The sequence below is a fragment of the Schistocerca cancellata genome, chromosome 8 (assembly GCF_023864275.1).
Source record: "Schistocerca cancellata isolate TAMUIC-IGC-003103 chromosome 8, iqSchCanc2.1, whole genome shotgun sequence".
NCBI lineage: Eukaryota > Metazoa > Arthropoda > Insecta > Orthoptera > Acrididae > Schistocerca > Schistocerca cancellata.
Genome location: NC_064633.1, coordinates 363,298,553 through 363,318,636, shown reverse-complemented (window position 1 = coordinate 363,318,636; position 20,084 = coordinate 363,298,553). Strand labels below are relative to the sequence as shown.

Sequence of the window (20,084 nt, the reverse complement as noted above, 5' to 3'; positions counted from 1 at the left end):
CATGAATTCTACACATAGGGCAACAGGTAGATTCCATATTTCCAGAAAGCAATCAACACAGCGCCCCATTGCAGACTGTTAACAAAGGTTAATAGCATAAGGAATAGGTTCCCAGATATGTGAGTGGCTCAAAGACTTCTTATGTAACAGAACCCAGTATGCTGGAAACTAGATCTAAATGTAGAAAAATGTAAGTTAACACACATGAATACGAAAAACAAACCCATAATGTTCAGATAATAGTATTAGTAACATCCTGCTTAATACAGTCATGTTGTTTAAATAGTTGAGTGTAATAATGCAAAGTAACATGAAATTGTCAAAGCAATGTGAGAATTGTGGCAGGGAACATGGATGGTTGACTTTGGTTTATTGAGAGAATTGTGGGAAGTGTTATTCTTCTGTAAAGGAGACCACTAAACTGTCCTATTATTGAATACTGCTCAAGTGTCTGGGATCCATACCAAGGAAGACATCAAAGCAATTCAAGGGCAGGTTACTGGCAGTTTTGAACAACATGCGAATGTCATCGAGATGCTTCGGGAACTCAAATGGGAAACCCTAGGGAAAAAATGATGTTCTTTTTGAGGAATACTACTGAGAAATTCGAGGAATACTATTGAGAAAATTTAGAGAACCAACATTTGAATCTAACTGCAGAACGATTCTACTGCCACCAATTCACATTTCGTGTAAGAATCATGAAGATAAGGTATGAGAAATAAGGACTCATACAGAAGCAAATAGATGTTTTTCCCTCATTCAATTTGTAAGTGGAACAGGAAATGAAATGTCTAGAAGTGGTACAGGGTGCACTCCACCACGTATCATATGGTGGCTTGCGGAGTACGTATGTAGATGCAGACATATTTAAGAAACAAATTCTGTTTATATATTACCCTTAAAATGTCCTTTGTCAAGTGGCACAGACTTTTAACATTGCACATTAGGTGGTTAACTTCTTCACGCCTACAGCACACTGAAGTGCACAAAAATTTGCATTTGTTGCACAGCCAGCATTTTTTAAGATTATTATTACTCTGTGTTATGGCATATTTTAGAAGAAAGTTTTATTCTGTAGGCATTAATGGGCCCAAAATCGTCTAAAATTTTGGGTTCCGGAAGATTACTGAGATCCCCACATTTTAGGGTGACCAAAGGATTTTATTTTTTACTTCAAACGTACTTCTATCTCAAGAGGTTCATGATCATTCACAAACAGCATTTTTGCCTCTTCTTCTTTGGTTCTGGAACATCTGGCTGGTCAGATTCTTCCACAGGATCCTTATGGTCTCTGACTTGGATTCTACTTCAGGACATGGAATGTCTTTTTGTTTCTCTTTGTAATAGGTTCTGGTGTTTTTTAAAAACAATCTTCTCGATGTCATCTCTACTGGTACTATTACACCAGGAAACACAATGGGTCCATTTTCTTTGGGAAATATAGGTTGCACACGTTCATTTCCATCAATGTAAATTTTTCAAACAATGGAAAATCCAGGATGGAGTTTAAAAATGTAATGAAAAGGATAGTTACTACTAACCACAGAGCGGAGATGCTTAATCGCAGAACAGTACAACAAAAAGGCCATTGGAAAGTTAGCTTTCAGGCAAAGTGTTTGTAAAAAATAGATCACACACACACACACACACACACACACACACACACACAACTGCAGTCTCTGGCTTCAGATGCCACACTGTGTGTGTGTGTGTGTGTGTGTGTGTGTGTGTGTGTGTGTGCGTGTGTGTGTGTGTGCGTGTGCGTGTGCGTGTGCGTGTGCGTGTGCGTGTGCGTGTGCGTGCGTGCTGGCCAAAAGCTAACTTTCCAACAGTCTTATTGTTGTGCCTTTCTGCGACTCAGTATCTTCACTGTATGGTGAGTAGCAACTACCCTTTTCTATACCTATTTTTAAATATACACTATATTTGTAGCTAACAATACCTCAAAGTGGAAATATTTAGTTGTACAAGGTACTTTGTTAGCATCACTGTTCTTAAAGACACTTAGCCCATCATGTGTATTCACAGCAACTTCACGTTTTTCATTTTTAGCAGCGACAACTGTGTTAACATGGTTTGCAGGGGTAAGTTTTTGTTGGTACAGTTGTGTCAGCTGTCAGCCGGAGTTTCAGGGTTGCCAACTGCTAATTAACAGCATATGTAAATATTTATAAATGTCATGTAAAAGGGGACCACTTATCTAGTTTGTCATTAATGAACTCACAAAACATTCTTCTTTTATACAAAGCTACCCTCAGCTCTTTAAAATGCCTATAAAATTTAAGAGATACTATTTTGTGAAGCACTGCATATGCAGCTGTTAAATACGAACAAGAGACCTCTTGTTTGGCCACTGTTGTTTAGCCCTAAAGACAAGATGTCCATTTTCGAAAGACTTACATTGATTGCTTTTAATGATATTATTGACTCCTATAGGATTCAAACAACTTTCAAATTAATATGGGTGTGAACAGAATTAAGTAAATTACTAAAAAAATAGAGCATTATTGAACATTTCTGCTTGTACCAAAAATTTTTGTCCTCCAATAAGAGTTTTTTTTCGTTTTCTGATAGATTTCTACTCAATACCTAGATGATGATGTGTAAGAAGCAATGTATCAGTCTATCTCCATTCAAATTATTGTTATTCCATCCCATATTTTTCACTGTTTTATCTCCATCATTTCACGTATATTTATGTGGATATCAGAAATATTAAAAATTTTGTCACCTGTAGGTAAGTTGTGGCCAGTAATTCAGTTTCATCATTTTATAGTTTTTCATTCTGATACAATTATCCTACAATTTCTTTTATGATCTTTTTGCCTTATTTCACTCCACATCTTTGTAGCTAGATTTCTCATACACCCTGAACATGACTGGGACACTCCACATACCTATTATGAGAGTTTAAAAATTCAATCGTGCCATTTTCATTGGTTTGATGCTGGTGTTTTGGCAAATATTTACAATTTCGTTTCGACAACGTGTAACTTGCATCAGCCTCAACAACTACTGCTGATCACATCTTTCATGTGAACTTAGTGTCAATGGAAAGGGCTTCTTTTGTTTCATGTTACAAATAAAATGATTTAGAAAGTGGAATTTTACACCCGTATTCAATAGAATGATACAAAATTAGTCTAGAGCACAATTCATTTCCTCAATCTGTATTAACAGGGACAGAAAAACAGAAAAATAACCAATACTCCAGCAGCAGCTGAGTGGTGCTGCTGCATGGTGGTAGCAAACAGTGTGGCATTTTGATTGTAATGGGAAACCAACTGACTTTCCACGGAGTTTCACATGAGATATGTGATGGCTATTTGTTTGCATCAAATATCTATGGTAACATCACATAATGGAGAACAGCTTTTCTTAAAGACAAAAAATGTGTGCTGATATTTCCTGGTGATGTTAGGCAACTTTTAGTATTCACCGGCCCTGGAAAGATGAGACTTTACCAAACTAGCAAGATCTACTAATGAGGTAGAATGATTTCCAACAGGAAACCTTAAGAATGACTGTCTCAAAGAAGAGAAACATATTTTAGAAGTGAATGAGTATTTTAATTTTGCTGGGCCTATTCTCTTTCACGTGGAGTAGACTACTGCATTATAGGCAACACACAATGTATACATGGACTGCAGAGTGCCTACATCCTGCTGTCTCTCAGGCGCATAACCAAGCGTCAGTGAACATCTGCCTCAAACAATAGTTGTTCCCCATGTGTTTCAAATTTTTCCGTCAAATGTCTAGGGACGATAATCCCTAGACATTTGATGGAAAGAATTTGAAACACCATGTTTCTCTTTGGTTGATTTTGGTATGGTCCACTAATGTTTAGGTAAATCCTATTTCCTGCCCAAGAAAAGGACTGGGCCTGTCTAGGAAATCAGAATTTCTGTAAAGTTTGTGAACTAAAATTTTGTCAACTGGTCTGCTTCAATAAGATTTTGGAATTCAGCAGGTAAAAGCAGCTGGTTTACATTTTATTTGCTTAATTTTCTTACCACTATGTTGCTATCTATTACTGTGGCCAATTTAATTCAGAAGCACTTTTTATCATCCCTTTCATCTTAATCTATTACCCTTATCCCCAATAAGTGTTGCAGCACTTAACAGTAACATATCTTACTTTGCTAAAGTAAGCAGACCAACATTGTTCTCTGGATTTGATCTGATTTTTGAATGGCATACAAGGTTCACTGCATCCTGCTGAGCTTGTAGCCGAGTAGGAACAAAATCACCATTTCTCATGTAGTCACTGTTATCGACACTGAAACAAGAAACAAAGATTTAAAATTTTCACTGTGTCTTAAACTATACAATCAAAATGCAATGATAGGCCAAATGCTCATTCAGTAACACAAATTTCTCTGTTTAAAACGAATACATCTCATATTTCAACCAATCAATTAATAGAATAATTGTACATTAGACACACAAAATTTCAATTAAAAAAGTAACTGATGTAAATATACTGTTTCACGGCATACTGTACGATTTTTAACCGCTAACCCATGTAGCATGCAGGACATCAAATTTCTTGATATTTCAACCAGCTAATTATAACAAATACTATTCTCTGTTACACACATTAAAGACTGCATATATCCACACACACACACACACACACACACACACACACACACACACCTAACAGCAAACAAAACCAATTTTTACTAAACTGTATTTCTTGACTAGCCTGAATGTGTCCTTACATCAACAGATCAGAATAACAATCATCAGTTCAACACTAAGTGCTGGACAGCAGGAAATAATCTGTTGTGTAGTGGATTACTAATGCATTACACAGATTAGTAGCACTGGTGAGCAATGGTATTTCACTGCAGGATATGGCACTGAAATGAACCAGGTAGCATTTGTTCTCTATGCTACGAATGGCTAGTGTTGCCAGCTGATTAGAATGGCAAATCTCCATGTAGACCTATGTAATTGTTGTAAAGGACTGTGGGAAGGAAAGATTCATACATCTTGTTCTACAAATCCATTATGACACAGGACCTTCAGATTCACGGAACAAGTCAAGTTATACATCAACAGGCAGAGATAATTACAGCTTGCTACTTCAGTAGTAAACTCTACTAACAATAAATTATGACACACACTAATCTATTCACACTGATAATTGAAGAAATTACTTCCAACTTAACAGGAGTCCAATATTGTATATTAGGTCATTTTTTTACTTATTTCTACGAGGGTTGGAACTTAAGTTGTGGCAACCATTTATTCACAACTGAGACAAAAAGAGTTACATGTTTGCACCTGTTACCGTCCTTCAAAGTACTCACCAGCTTGTATTAAACCTGTTGCCAGCAATGTGGAAGGCATAGTATACCATTAGCAGAGCCTGTTCTGTTGATGGTGCGAATGGAGCAGTCTACTGCCTCTCGAATTTCTGGAACAGTTCTGAAGCGAATGCCACAAGTGGTTCCTTCATCTTTGGTATCAAATCAAAGTCACAAGGACTAAGTCTGGGGAGTATGGTGGATGGTACAGTACTTCCCAGTCCCATCAACCAAACAGAGCAGACACAGCTTGCACTTATGCACTCGCGCATTATTGTGCAGAAAGCGTCACCGCTTCTTTCGCAGAGCTGGCCCAGGTGATGCTCCAAAAACGAACAGTAATACTAAGCATTGACGTTCTGCCGTGGAGGAACATAATGCATTAGGATAACACCATCACAGTCGTACATGAGAATTACCATAACTTTCACCATACTGGGGCTCTGATGCACTTTTGACTTTTGCGGCTACCCATATGACGCCATTCATTGGACTGGCGTTTCAGTTTTGGCTAGTACGATGTGGCCTATGTCTCATCCAGTGTCATAAAATGGTGTAAGAAAGCCTCTCCTTCAGGCTCATAGTGCTCCAAGTGCATCTGAGCAGCGTCGTAACGCATCCATTTCTGCATTTCCGTCAAGTCATGCGGAACCCATTGTGATTCAATTTTTCGCATGCCCAGGTGTTCCCTCAGGATGCGAAGCACAGTCGTTTGCGCTAATCCGGTTTCATGGGTGAGCTCACAAATCATATGGCATCAATCACTGCCCACTAACGCGGCAACAGCATGCACTACTACTTCAGAGATGCTAGGATGACCTGCCTGATGCATGTCTGCCACAGTATGCCGACCTTCGTTGAAGGCTTTTATCCAATGTGCCACTGTCCTGTATGACAATGCTGATTCCCTGCACGACTAAGACCTTGATGACACTGTCATGCTGTACAACCTCTGGCACATTCAATCTTGTTCCAACTTCGTTGTTCCTGTTTCAAAAAAAAAAGTGACATCGTTACGTTAGACTGCTCGCTCACAAGTGACTGTGTTTCCCTCGATTGTGGGATGGGCGAGTCCATTTGCTTGGAGGTAACGTAGGTATGTCAACAATGTGTGCTATCAGCAACAATAGTAGATTCCATTGCATAGTGTCTCCACTGCAGTGTTACCACTATGTAAGTACCAACCTACGTAGTACTGTGACCGTGAAAAGCGCAGTCCTATTAAACTTCACTCGTTACTAACTACAAATACCATTAGGGAGTAAGCGTATTGCCATGTAAGTGAAAACCCTGGGGTCCCTGAAAAGATGTTTGCAAGGTACTTTCTCATCAACATTGCTCAACCTTCTTATCACACACATCTATAGAATAGATGCTTCCAGAAACTAGGTCACAAGAAAGCGACGAGTGAGAGTTGCCTAGCAAGCCTGTCTGCAAGTCAACACAGATTTCTAAGTACAAAGCAGTAGAACTGACATTTTGGTTATCTCAGTAGAACTGACATTTTGGTTATCTCAGTAGAACTGACATTTTGGTTAGCTTCGCCACTCATTTTGTGATTAATCTGGATGTCCATGAACTTAGCATACCTAGCTTCCCTCAGTGTACACACACTTGTCTCAACTTCTGGCAACTACAGGTTATTTTGATCTGTTTCCAGCTGTATAATAGTTGTTTCTGCACAACTCAAGAGCTGTTATTTGTGAAACAGTTGTAATCCCATTCCATTATTCTCCTAACTGTGTTTGTAATTTTACCAATATACTGTGTTGTCAGCAACATTACAATGATTAAAGAGTACTCCAATGTCCTAGGTATATTATTTATGTCGACAAAGAACATCACAGGACCAACCACTGAATCCGTAACATATGATACATAATGTTTCCCCCACTCAGAATTTAATTTTATTCCTCTCATCTCATTTACCAATGTGGTCTGCTGTTATTTACAGTTTGACTACTTCATGTACCGCAACGATTTCAGTCTTTCAGGCATCGACTCATTACAAAGATGGTATGGGTTAGTGATTAATTGTTTCTGTGATATCTTTAACAGATGATTTTGAAAAATTAAGTGTCTTTAGGTGGAGTATCCATTGCCTATCTTAGTAAGTTTATTGGTTGGCTGGCTGGCTTAAACGGGGGAGGGGGGTGGGGGGGCTAGGTGCGGGAGGGGGGGGGGGAAGGAGGGTCCAAACTGGGAGGTCATCGGTTCCTTGTTCCCAGTAAAATAAGTACACAACGGGGCAGGGGGGAATAAACAGGAGAAAGGAAGAACGAAAAGAACGACAGACGGACAACCAACACTACTATGGACAAAACACGAAAAGAAAACCACAGAGAGAAGCAAGAAACAGGTAGAAGGGGTAAAAACAAGAGAGCAGATGATCGTGGCTGGCAGACAACGAGAATATAAAAAGGAAAAGCCAGCCACTCTGCGACACATTAAAACATCCACCCTAAAAGCATTAGAGCGGAGAACACAAAGGGATAAAGGACATGTGCTGTATATAGAATGATAAAACCCACCATCACGCATAAAACGTAAAACTAAATTAGCTGATGACGCGTTGTCTGCTAAAGTTAATGGCAACAAGTTTGGTAACTGCAGAGTCCATCACAGGGCAGCCAAAGAAGGACAACGCACCAAGATACGGGTCGCGGTCAGCCGGGCGCTGCACCGACACTGAGTTGGATCATCATGGGGCAGGAGGTAGCTGCGTGTCACCCAAGCGTGGCCGATGCAAAGCCGGCAGAAAACCACAGAGGCCCACATGGAGGACTGCTACACATTTGTAGTCTCCTTAATGGTACACAGTTTGTTGTACGTGCTGAGGTTATGCCATTTCGTCTCTCAAAGCCGCAAAACTTTGCACCATAGTACTGAACTCAGCCGATCTCCATAAGTGGTTTCCGCGTAGCCTGTTTGGCCAGCCTGTCGGCAAGTTTGTTGCCTGGGATTCCGACGTGACATGGGGTCCAGACAAACACTACTGAATGACTGGACAGTTCCGGCACATAAATAGACTCCTGGATGGAAGGCTTATGAGGATAGCACTGGTCGACAGCTTTTAGGGTGCTCAAGGAGTCAGTTCACAGAAGGAATGACTCCCCAGGGCATGAACAGATGTGCTCAAGAGCACGAGATATAGCCACCAGCTCAGCAGTGAAAACAATGCAGCCAGCAGGCAAGTAATGCTGTTCAATATGTCCGCCATGGACATACGCGAAGGCGACGTGAACATCAGCCATTGAGCCGTCTGTGTAAACCACTTCATGACCTCTGTACATGTCAAGAATCAAGAGGAAGTGGCAGCGGAGAGCCGCAGGGTTAACTGAGTCCTTAGGGCCATGTGAAACGTCCAGGCGAAGCTGCGGCATAGGTGTACACCATGGAGATGTACGTGAATGGACCTCTAGTATAGGTGGTAAAGGCAAGGACTCCAGTTCGGAAAGAAGGGATCAGACACGAACTGCAGAAGCCCAGACCTTGGCCCGATGCGGGAGATGAACTGCTGTGGGTGGGAAAAGGTGACGGTGATTCAGATACACAGGAGAACTAATGAATATGTGCAATGTAATTGGCCAGCAGTTGGGCACGCCTAACCTGCAATGGAGGGACTCCAGCCTCCACAAGGACGCTGGTCACCAGACTCATCCTAAAAAGTTCCTGTTGTTAGGCAAATGCCACAGTGGCGCACTGGGTCAAGTAAACACAACGCTGAGGGAGCCGCCGAACCATAAACCAGACTCCCATAGTCACGTCGGATTGAACAAGGGCTCTGTAGTGCTGCAGCAGCATAGAGCGATCTGCAGCCCAGTTGGTGGTGCTCAGGCTGCGGAGGGAACTGAGGTGCTGCCAGCACTTCCGCTTAAGCTGACGAAAGTGAGGAAGCCATGACACCAACTTGGACACGGAAAGTACGAAGTGACAGGAAATTTTAGATAAAAATTGGGAGCAGGCCTCGGAGACCCCACTCATATAATGTGCCAAGGATATGATATCACCAGGTTGTGTCATACGCTTTTCGTAAATCTAAAGAGACAGCAACCTGATGTTGGCGTCTGGAAAAGGCTATTCGGATGACAGAGTCGAGAAACACAAGATTATCAGTGGTAGAGAGACCCTGGCGGAAGCTGCCCTTACGTGGAGCCAGTAGGCCTTGTGACTCCAGGATCCGACCCAACCCAACCCAACCCAACTGCCGAACACCATACGTTCGAGCAGCTTACGAAGTATGTTGGTGAGGTTGATGGGCCGATAGCTATCCACATCAAGTGGGTTTTTACCAGGTTTGAACACCGGAATGATGGTGCTCTCTCACCATTGCGATGGAAAGACGCCATCGCACCAGATCCGGTTGAAGATGACAAGGAGATATCACTTTTAGTCAGATGTTTAATCATCTGACTGTGGATCCAATCCGGCCCAGGAGCTGTGTCGGGGCAATGTGCAAGGGAACTGAGGATCTTCCACTGTGTAAATGGGGCGTTATAGGATTCACTGTGGTGTGTAGTGAACAAGAGGACTTTCCCTTCCAGTCGCCGTTTGAGTGTGTGAAGGAGGGGGAGAGGGAAGGAGGAGGAGGAGGAGGAGGAGGAGGAGGAGGAGGAGGGGGAATTCTCCAATGCAGAGGCTTGAACATAGTGCTCAGCAAAGTGCTTGGAAATCGCATTTGTGTCGGTAGATAACACGCCATTTATGTTAGCACCGGGAACACCTGTGGGGTCTAGTACCCGAAAACATGTTTCATCTTCACCCAGACTTGGGAAGGTGACATATGGCACACAATGGTTGAGACGTATCTCTCCCAAAACTCCTGCTTCCGTCATTTGATAAGTTGGCGAACGCAGACACAGAGCCGTTTAAAGGCTGTAAGGTGCTCCAGGGAAAGGTGCCAGTTATGCCACTGTAGAGCTCACTGATGCTCCTTAATTGCTTCAATGACTTCCGGCGACCACCAAGGGACAGCCTTTCCCCAGGGGCACCCTAAAGAGCGAGGGATGCAGGGGCAATGACAGGAAGATGGGCAAGTGGTCACTACCACAAAGGTCGTCATGGGTTCTCCAGTGCATAGATGGGAGAAGTCCTGGGCTGCAAATTGATAAATCAATGGCCGAGTAACTACTATGAGCCACACTGAAATGTGTGGTGGCCCCAGTATTTAAAAGGCAGAGGTTGAACTGAGACAGTAAAGTTCCGACATCTCTGCCTCGGCCAGTAAGCATGGTGCCACCCCCCAAGGGGTTATGGGCGTGTAAATCTCCCAAAAGTAGAAAAGGTTTAGGGATTTGATCGATCAGTGCAGTTATTACATTCAGGGATACTGCACCATCTGGAGGAAGATATACATTGCACACAGTTATTTCCTGCGTTGTCCTTATTCTGACAGTCACAGCTTCAAGAGGAGTTTGAAGGGGCACAGGTTCATGACAGACTGAGTTTAGGACATAAACGCAAACTCCACCTGACACTCAATTATAGTCACTACAGTTCCTGTGATGTCCCTCATAGCCACGGAGGGCAAGGGACGGCATTGCCGTGAACCATGTTTCCTGGAGGTCAAAACAGAAAGCAAGTGAAAAGCCTAACAGTTGTCGTAGCTCAAACAGTGGAAAAACCGCTGCAATTCCACTGGAGGATGATGTCATCGTGAGATGGGGAAGGCACGGAACATTCAATGACGAAATTTACACCTCAAGGTCACCTGCTGCCACCAACTTTTTGCCTGAGCAGTCTATATCCATCGTGTCTGAGGGTCCGGCGAGATCTAGGTCCTCAATGAACACCAGAACCTCCACCTCATCACAGAGCTTGTAGGTAGCGGTGGTGTGGGTGCCATCACAATTACCTTAGTCTTGGGGACCTTCTTTTTGGATTTCTCTCGCTGCTCCTTGGGTTTCCCTGGCTGGGAGGATTTCATTGATTCAGTCTCTGGGACTGAGGATGAGCACGAAGCCCTACTACCAGCTGCTTTTGGGCTCATCAGCCGCTGGCGGGTGTCATCTTTCCCACTAGCAGAAATTTGGGGAGTGACACAAGGGCCCCCTTCCTAGCGAAAGAAGCCGAAGAAGACTTACACTTTTCCTGCTCAGGAGTGGGGACTGATATCACTGATGGTTGGGGGGGGGGGGGGGGGGGGGGGGCAGCATTGCTCCCGAAGTAGGTGGTGCGGGAGCAACAGAGAGGAAAGTGTCCCCCCCCCCCCCCCCAAAAAAAAAAAAAAAATCAAGGGGGCAGGTGTAGTCTTCTGGTTCTGAGAGGTGACAGGAACACGAGGAACTGATGGGGCGATAACTGTTCTCATAGTGGCAGCATAAAAGAAGGTCATAGTCACAGGATGTATGCGTTCAAATTTCTTCTTAGCATCAGTCTAGGTCAGTCGGTCCAGGGTCTTAATTTCCATGATTTTCCTCTCTTTCTGTAAAATCCTGCAGTCCAGCGAGCAAGGTGAACCATGCTCTCTGCAGTTGGCACATGGGAGACGGGGCACATGAAGTATTGGGATGTAATGGACACCCACAATCTCAACATGTGATGCTGGAAGTAGAGTGGGAAGACATATGGCCGCACTTCCAGCACTTAAAGCACCACATCGTGGGAGGTATATATGGCTTGACGTCACAGTGGTAGACCATCACCTTGAGCTTCTTGGGCAATGTGTCACCCTCGAAGGCCAAGATGAAGACACTGGTGGCAACCTGATTATCCCTCAGACCCTGACGAATGCGCCAGACGAAATGAACTCCTCACCACTCTATATTGGCTCACAGCTCGTCGTCAGGCTGCAAAAGAAGGTCACTGTTGACTATAATACCCTGGATCATATTTAAGCTCTTATGGGATGTGATGGTAACAGAAACATCACCCAACTTTTCACAAGCGAGTAATGCCTGTGACTGGGCAGAGGATGCTGTTTTTATCAAGACTGACACAGAGCACATTTTGGACAAGCCCTCCACCTCCCCAAACTTGTCCTCCAAATGCTCCACAAAAAACTGAGGCTTCATGGACATGGAAGATTCCCCATCAACTCTCGTACATACAAGGTACCAGGGCAAATAAGCTTCACTGCCATCCTTGGGGTGGCATTCCTCCCATGGTATGGCCAGGGAGGGGAACAATTTGGGGTCATATTTCTTAGCATTGAAGTTAGACTTTACTCACTCAGAGACTGCTGGCAGCGGACCACCAGCAACAGATGACGTACTATGCTTTATGGTGAGTCATCTGCCCTGATGCCACTCCCTCCGACCAGGGGCCCTCCCCACAGGCACCACCCAGCTGCAGCAAGGCCACCTGGCAGGATGGCCATTGCCGGGAGTCCTGATGCCCCAGGGTGATGGGCATCTACTCCTTGGCATACATGGGGAGTTAACGGCACAGGCATCAGCAGAGCGATCCCTGTGTAGTCAGGGGGGCTACAACCAACAGGGTACATGGCACACCCGCCACAACATACTGGCTACCATGCTGGATATGAGGTGCAAAGAATTCCATGGTCATGGTCGGCACAGAAAACGACACTGCATAGTGGGTGGAGGAAAACACACCCAGGAAGGTGTCCTCGCCCAAGAGATGGAGGATCAGCGGGACTGCATGCCTTGACAAAAAAGTGGGCTAAAGATCTCAATGCATGCACCATGTAAGGCACACTTCCCCAACTACCTCACTGTTTGAGAAAATTTTGAAAAATGGAAGTTAAACCCTAAAGGGGACCATCACAAACGCCAAAAGGTGTGAGACTCCTTTTAGTCACCTCTTATGACAGGTAGGAATTGTTGTTGTGGTCTTCAGTCCAGAGACTGGTTTGATGCAGCTCTCCATGCTACTCTATCCTGTGCAAGCTTCTTCATCTCCCAGTACCTACTGCATCCTACATCCTTCTGAATCTGCTTGGTGTATTCATCTCTTGGTCTCCCTCTACAATTTTTACCCTCCATGCTGCCCTCCAATACTAAATTGGTGATCCCTTGACGCCTCAAAACATGTCCTGTTGTGCCACAAACTTCTCTTCTCCCCAATCCTATTCAACACCTCCTCATTAGTTATGTGATCTACCCATCTAATCTTCAGCATTCTTCTGTAGCACAACATTTCGAAAGCTTCTAGTCTCTTCTTGTCTAAGCTATTTATCGTCCACGTTTCACTTCCATACGAAGCTACACTCCATACAAATACTTTCAGAAAAGACTTCCTAACACTTAAATCAATACTCAATGTTAACAAATTTCTCTTCTTCAGAAACGCTTTCCTTGCCATTGCCAGTCTACATTTTATATCCTCTCTACTTCGACCATCATCAGTTATTTTGCTACCCAAATAACAATACTCCTTTACTACTTTAAGTGTCTCATTTCCTAATCTAATACACTCAGCATCTCCCAACTTAATTCGACTACATTCCATTATCCTCGTTTTGCTTTTGTTGATGTTCATCTTATATCCTCCCTTCAAGACACCATCCATTCCATTCAACTGCTCTTCCAAGTCCTTTGCTGTCTCTGACAAAATTACAATGTCATCGGCAAACCTCCAAGTTTTTATTTCTTCTCCATGGATTTTAATATATATATATATTATACAGATTGAATAACATCAATATACAGATTGAATAACATCGGGGTGAGGCTACAACCCTGTCTCACTTCCTTCCCAAACACTGCTTCCCTTTCATGCCCCTCGACTCTTATAATTGCCATTTGGTTTCTATACAAATTGCAAATAGCCTTTCGCTCCCTATATATACAGATTGAATAACATCGGGGTGAGGCTACAACCCTGTCTCACTTCCTTCCCAAACACTGCTTCCCTTTCATGCCCCTCGACTCTTATAATTGCCATTTGGTTTCTATACAAATTGCAAATAGCCTTTCGCTCCCTATATTTTACCCCTCCCACCTTCAGAATTTGAAAAAGAGTATTCCAGTCAACATTGTAAAAAGCTTTCTCTTAAGTCTACAAATGCTAGAAACGTAGGTTTGCCTTTCCTTAATCTAGCTTCTAAGATAAGCCGTAGGGTCAGTATTGCCTCACGTGTGCCAATATTTCTACGGAATCCAAACTGATCTTCCCCAAGGTCGGCTTCTACTACTTTTTGCATTCGTCTCTAAAGAATTCGCGTTAGTATTTTGCAGCCGTGACTTATTAAACTGATAGTTCGGTAATTTTCACATCTGTCAACACCTGCTTTCTTTGGGATTGGGATTATTATATTCTTCTTGAAGTCTGAGGGTATTTCGCCTGCCTCATACATCTTGCTCACCAGATGGTAGAGTTTTGTCAGCACTGGCTCTCCCAAGGCCGTCAGTAGTTCTAATGGAATGTTGTCTACTCCCGGGGCCTTGTTTCGAATAAGGTCTTTCAGTGCTCTGTCGAATTCTTCACACAGTATCATATCTCCCATTTCATCTTCATCTACATCCTCTTCCATTTCCATAATATTGTCCTCAAGTACATTGCCCTTGTATGGACCCTCTATATACTCCTTCCATCTTTCTGCTTTCCCTTCTTTGCTTAGAACTGGCTTTCCATCTGACCTCTTGATATTGATACAAGTGGTTCTCTTTTCTCCAAAGGTCTCTTTAATTTTCCTGTAGGCAGTATCTATCTTACCCCTAGTGAGATAAGCCTCTACATCCTTACATTTATCCTCTAGCCATCCCTGCTTAGCCATTTTGCACTTCCTGTCGATCTCATTTTTGAGACGTTTTATTCCTTTTTGCCTGCTTCATTTACTGCATTTTTATATTTTCTCCTTTCATCAATTAAATTCAATATTTCTTCTGTTACCCAAGGATTTCTACTAGCCCTCGTCTTTTTACCTACTTGATCCTCTGCTGCCTTCACTACTTCATCCCTCAGAGCTACCCATTCTTCTTCTACTGTATTTCTTTGCCCTATTCCTGCTATTTGTTCCCTTACGCTCACCCTGAAACTCTGTACAACCTCTGATTTAGTCAGTTTATCCAAATTCCAACCTTTTTGGAGTTTCTTCAGTTTTAATCTACAGTTCATAACCAATAGATTGTGGTCAGAGTCAACATCTGCCCCTGGAAATGTCTTACAATTTAAAACCTGGTTCCTAAATCTCTGTGTTACCCATGTATACAACCTTCTTTTATGATTCTTGAACCAAGTGTTAGCTATGATTAAGTTATGCTCTGCACAAAATTCTACCAGGCGGCTTCCTCTTTCATTTCTTACCCCCACTCCATATTCACGTACTACGTTTCCTTCTCTCCCTTTTCCTACTACCGAATTCCAGTCACCCATGACTATTAAATTTTCATCTCCCTTCACTATTTGAATAATTTCTTTTATTTTATCATACATTTCTTCAATTTCTTTGTCATCTGCAGAGCTAGTAGGCATTTAAACTTGTACTACTGTAGTAGGCGTGGGCTTCTTGTCTATCTTGGCCACAATAATGCGTTCACTATGCTGTTGGTAGTAGCTTACCCGCACTCCTATTTTTTTTATTCATTATTAAACCTACTCCTGCATTACCCCTATTTGATTTTGTATTTATAACCCTGTATTCACCTGACCAAAAGTCTTGTTCCTCCTGCCACCGAACTTCACTAATTCCCACTATATCTAACTTCAACCTATCCATTTCCCTTTTTAAATTTTCTGACCTACCTGCCCGATTAAGGGATCTGACATTCCACGCTCCAATCCGTAGAACGCCAGTTTTCTTTCTCCTGATAACGACGTTCTCTTGAGTAGTCCCCGCCCGGAGATCCGAATGGGGAACTATTTTACCTCCGTAATATTTTACCCAAGAGGACGCCATCATCATTAACCATACAGTAAAGCTGCATGCCCTCGGGAAAAATTACGGCTCTAGTTTCCCCTTGCTTTCAACCGTTCTCAGTACCAGCACAGCAAGGCCGTTTTGGTTAGTGTTACAAGGCCAGATCAGTCAATCATCCAGACTGTTGCCCTGCAACTACTGAAAAGGCTGCTGCCCCTCTTCAGGAACCACGCGTTTGTCTGGCCTCTCAACAGATAATCCTCCGTTGTGGTTGCACCTACGGTACGGCTATCTGTATCGCTAAGGCACGCAAGCCTCCCCACCAACGACAAGGTCCATGGTTCATGGAGGGTAGGAATACCTCGGGCCTATTCTAACCCCTGGGCCCACAGGTGCTAAGTTTATTAGATCTGTTTTTCATGGAGCAGCTTGTTTTGTCCCTGTGTTTTTGGCTACTGTGAGGAAGAATACATTGAATTTATTAGCCAATGATTTGATTTATTAGCCAATGATATGATTTTATATCATCTGCCTCTTGGATACTGTTATCTGGATATTAAATATTATTTTCCTTATTACAATATTCATTACATGTCAGATAATGCTAAAAAATGTGTCTGATCTCATAATCTTGAATTTTTTATACATAGTACATGGTTTTTTTCTTTTTTGATCTCAGAACAAAGAATTATGCAATAAGCCTGTTAATAATTGGTAAGTCTTCAACAAGAGCTATTCCTCTGCATTAAAAATGCTCTCTCTTCCTAGCGCAACATACATGATCTCAGATGTTAGTTACACTTTTCTTGGCTTCAACCGTGATTTTCATTGAACCATCGTGTAGGAAAATTGGATGTATTAGGTTGTAAGAATAGTTTGGAAATAATACAATTTGTCATCTAATGTATGTCCTTGGTAAACAACTATTCATTTACAATCCTCTTAAATTTTATTTTTCCCTTCCTATTTAAATCTGACTGATAAGGATGCTTTATTGCCAGCATTTGATCATCATGGTCAGATAATTTATTATGAAAGCTAACATCTATTCAGTTGCTTTTATGAATGAAGAACAGTTGCTTTTATGAATACATTATCACTCACTTTGTATTATGCTTTTCTATTCTGTTGGGAATGTTTCTGTGGGGGGCTCAATCACAGATAGATTGCCACTTATGCCATTAAGTTGCAGAAAAATACAATTAAGACACTTACACAAAGCTTTCGATCTGAGCTTCCGGAGGTGGTGGTCATATGTCCATGAGGTGTGCGTTTATCTGATTCTCTTTTGCTGATGAAGGCTGTTGCCAAAAGCTTTAAGTGTCTTAATCGTGCTTATCTGCAACTTAATGTGTCTTCTTTACAGTAAGTAACAATCTATCTTTCCCTAATTGTTAAAGGTAAAAATGTGTTATGATTGCTACCCTTTGTACTTCTCGAGTTTCTGTTTGTCGTTTCTCCACTAACTGTTGCAATGGTGTCTCCAGTCATTCAACAACTCTGTTTTTCAGAAACATTTACCCTGAAAAAGACCTAGTTAAAATATCGGAAATCATAGTGATCAGACAGATAATGCACTGCTTACACTGACTGCTTCCGGACATGTGCAGTGCAAGTAATCTCTCACTGGAAACATTCTGATGCAGAACATGGACTGTGTGATGTGACCTAGGGAGAGGTGATGCACAATCACATCTCACGCATGATCACCCCACTCCAGTGAATGACTCCTGAAGCTCTATTTATATACTTCCAACACAGTGCTTCATACGGTAGCACTTTGTTCAAATTTTTATGAGGAGCAGTTTCAACTATGTGTGTCATGTCGTTCTCAGTTACATAGTTATGTCCCAGCACTACACCACCATCTTGATCAAGATCTTTGCTCAGAGATCCTACACCGCATGTGACACTCTAAAGATGACCTCTTAAGCTTTTTAACCTTCTGTTTACTACTAACATTAATTTGCATTTTCTTCCCCATCTTGTCAAAACTGTTCTTCAATCCTTTGGTTAGTCTGCACACTTGTGACCACTATCCCCACAGCAGTAAAGCTATTCAAGATATCTAGTCTAAAGTTAGTACAAAGCAACATCTTTTGAACATTTTGCCTGATCTGACAAGTTTTGCCACATTCCAGATGTGTACCCTACTCCTCTAACTTTACTGCTCCTAACTGCTGCTCTTGACTATTCCAGTTCTGCTTGTGCTACTATTAGCTCATTTTCTAGTTTTAAGACAGTTGTGGAGTGATATGCACAACTACTACAGCACCAAATGTATGTTTTTTATATGATCTACACTATTATGTTAAACAGTCAAATGACAGATAAAGAAAACTTGTTAAAAAGATTTTACATTACTACTAATGACACTTGCTTCTTTGTCTTTCATATTACAAAATATTTCACAGAAAACTTTTAGCTTAATTTTACTGTTCTATTTTTTGTGGTTTGAGGTCCTAGGTAGTGTTTATTTTTTTATTTATTTTCATTCATCCAGGAATCATATATGATTTGTCACATATTACAATGAAAATATGGCTCAAATATATACACACACACATAAAATAATAAAATTGTGTTTTTATGAGGGTATGACTGCTTGTTGACAGTGGCCTTGCTGAAGGAATCATCCCATTGTTTGCCTGACAACTAAAACCACAGAACAACTAAATAAGGATGGCCAGGCAGGACAAACTCAACTGCTCTGCCTCATTCAGTTTGTCTCTGTAGTAAATGGCACCGAACAGCTTATAATATGATAAACAGTTTTGTACCATGTCTTTGCACCTCTCTACATTATCTTACAGAAACCGAGGTATTAATTCATACGCTGAATTGAGTGACACATACATTAATCATGATATCAAACAACCTGGGAGTTGCATAAAATAAGATTTCTGCAAGTCTTCAGTATAGTAATGTGTTCTGTGTAAGAAAGCATTTTAAACGGCTTTCTGTTTGATGATGCATGACTACAATGGCCTAAGAATTATCTTATGTATTTTTGTGTTTGTCACACACACTATATCCTTGAGGATCTTTTTGCCACAGACCTGTGAACAATAAGAGTATCTATCTTCATCTGTTCCCAATTGAGATAAATTTTGTACGATAGGACTATCTTAAGGGGACAATGCTTTCTCAAGTGTTAGTGAAACAGCAAGTATTTCCCTACTGATTCTACAGTAGATTATTTAAGCAAAGCATATAGGCAGGATTTCCCAAAAAGTAAAAAAAGTATTATGGGTTGTAAAATTATCTTCAAGTGAATAGTTAGAACATGCCACACCAGAAAACAGTTATAGGCAAATTAACAAGACAAGCAGAATTTTTACAGGAGAAAAAAACAATATCTCAATATTTCTAACATTTGTAAAATGCTAAACATACATCTTTGCTGTGCAAGCAACCCTAGGGAAAGCATTATAATGGAATCCACAAAATTTTGTCAACAGGGAGGAAGTTTATCACTTAATACCAGCATGCAATCCTAAGTTAACAGCTGTAAGATGAGCACAAGCTCAGCATATGAGACAGATCAAAAATTCTTACATTTAGATTTGAATGCAGATTCCAGCCCACTCCTTCCCCACTGCTGTGTCAGTAATTAGCTTCCTTTCAAGCCCCTCTGGCTGCCGAAGACCTGGCCATGTGGAGGAGGCAACTCCCCCACTATAGTTCGATCCACGAATGATGGCCGTTTGCACATGTCGACGCGCGGACAGGGACTGCATTGTTGATGATTCAAAGCAACATTTGTGATATGATCATGTGCTTTCTTATGCTGAATTTATCACTTACCACCACATTCAGCAATGGCAACTCGCAACAAATGGAACCTAAGTTCACTAAACAACTCGCTTTGATCAAGTTTAATGCTCACATTAACTACGGCATTCACAGCAGAGTGCTCAGAACACTACTGAACATTCATTAGCTGTTGGAGAATATGTGACGTAGGTGTGCATAACAAGCCTAAACTCTACCACCATTGTTTG

At 41.9% G+C, this 20,084-nt stretch overlaps 1 protein-coding gene across 1 annotated transcript in view; it reads right to left on the bottom strand.

Moving 5' to 3' along the window:
* Positions 1–20,084, bottom strand: part of LOC126095276 (26S proteasome non-ATPase regulatory subunit 4) — a 94,194-nt gene that overhangs the window by 64,395 nt on the left and 9,715 nt on the right. The window contains exon 2 of the mRNA XM_049910034.1: positions 4,142–4,282. Coding sequence (XP_049765991.1) covers positions 4,142–4,282 — 141 coding nt within the window. The remainder of the gene's footprint in view (positions 1–4,141; positions 4,283–20,084) is intronic.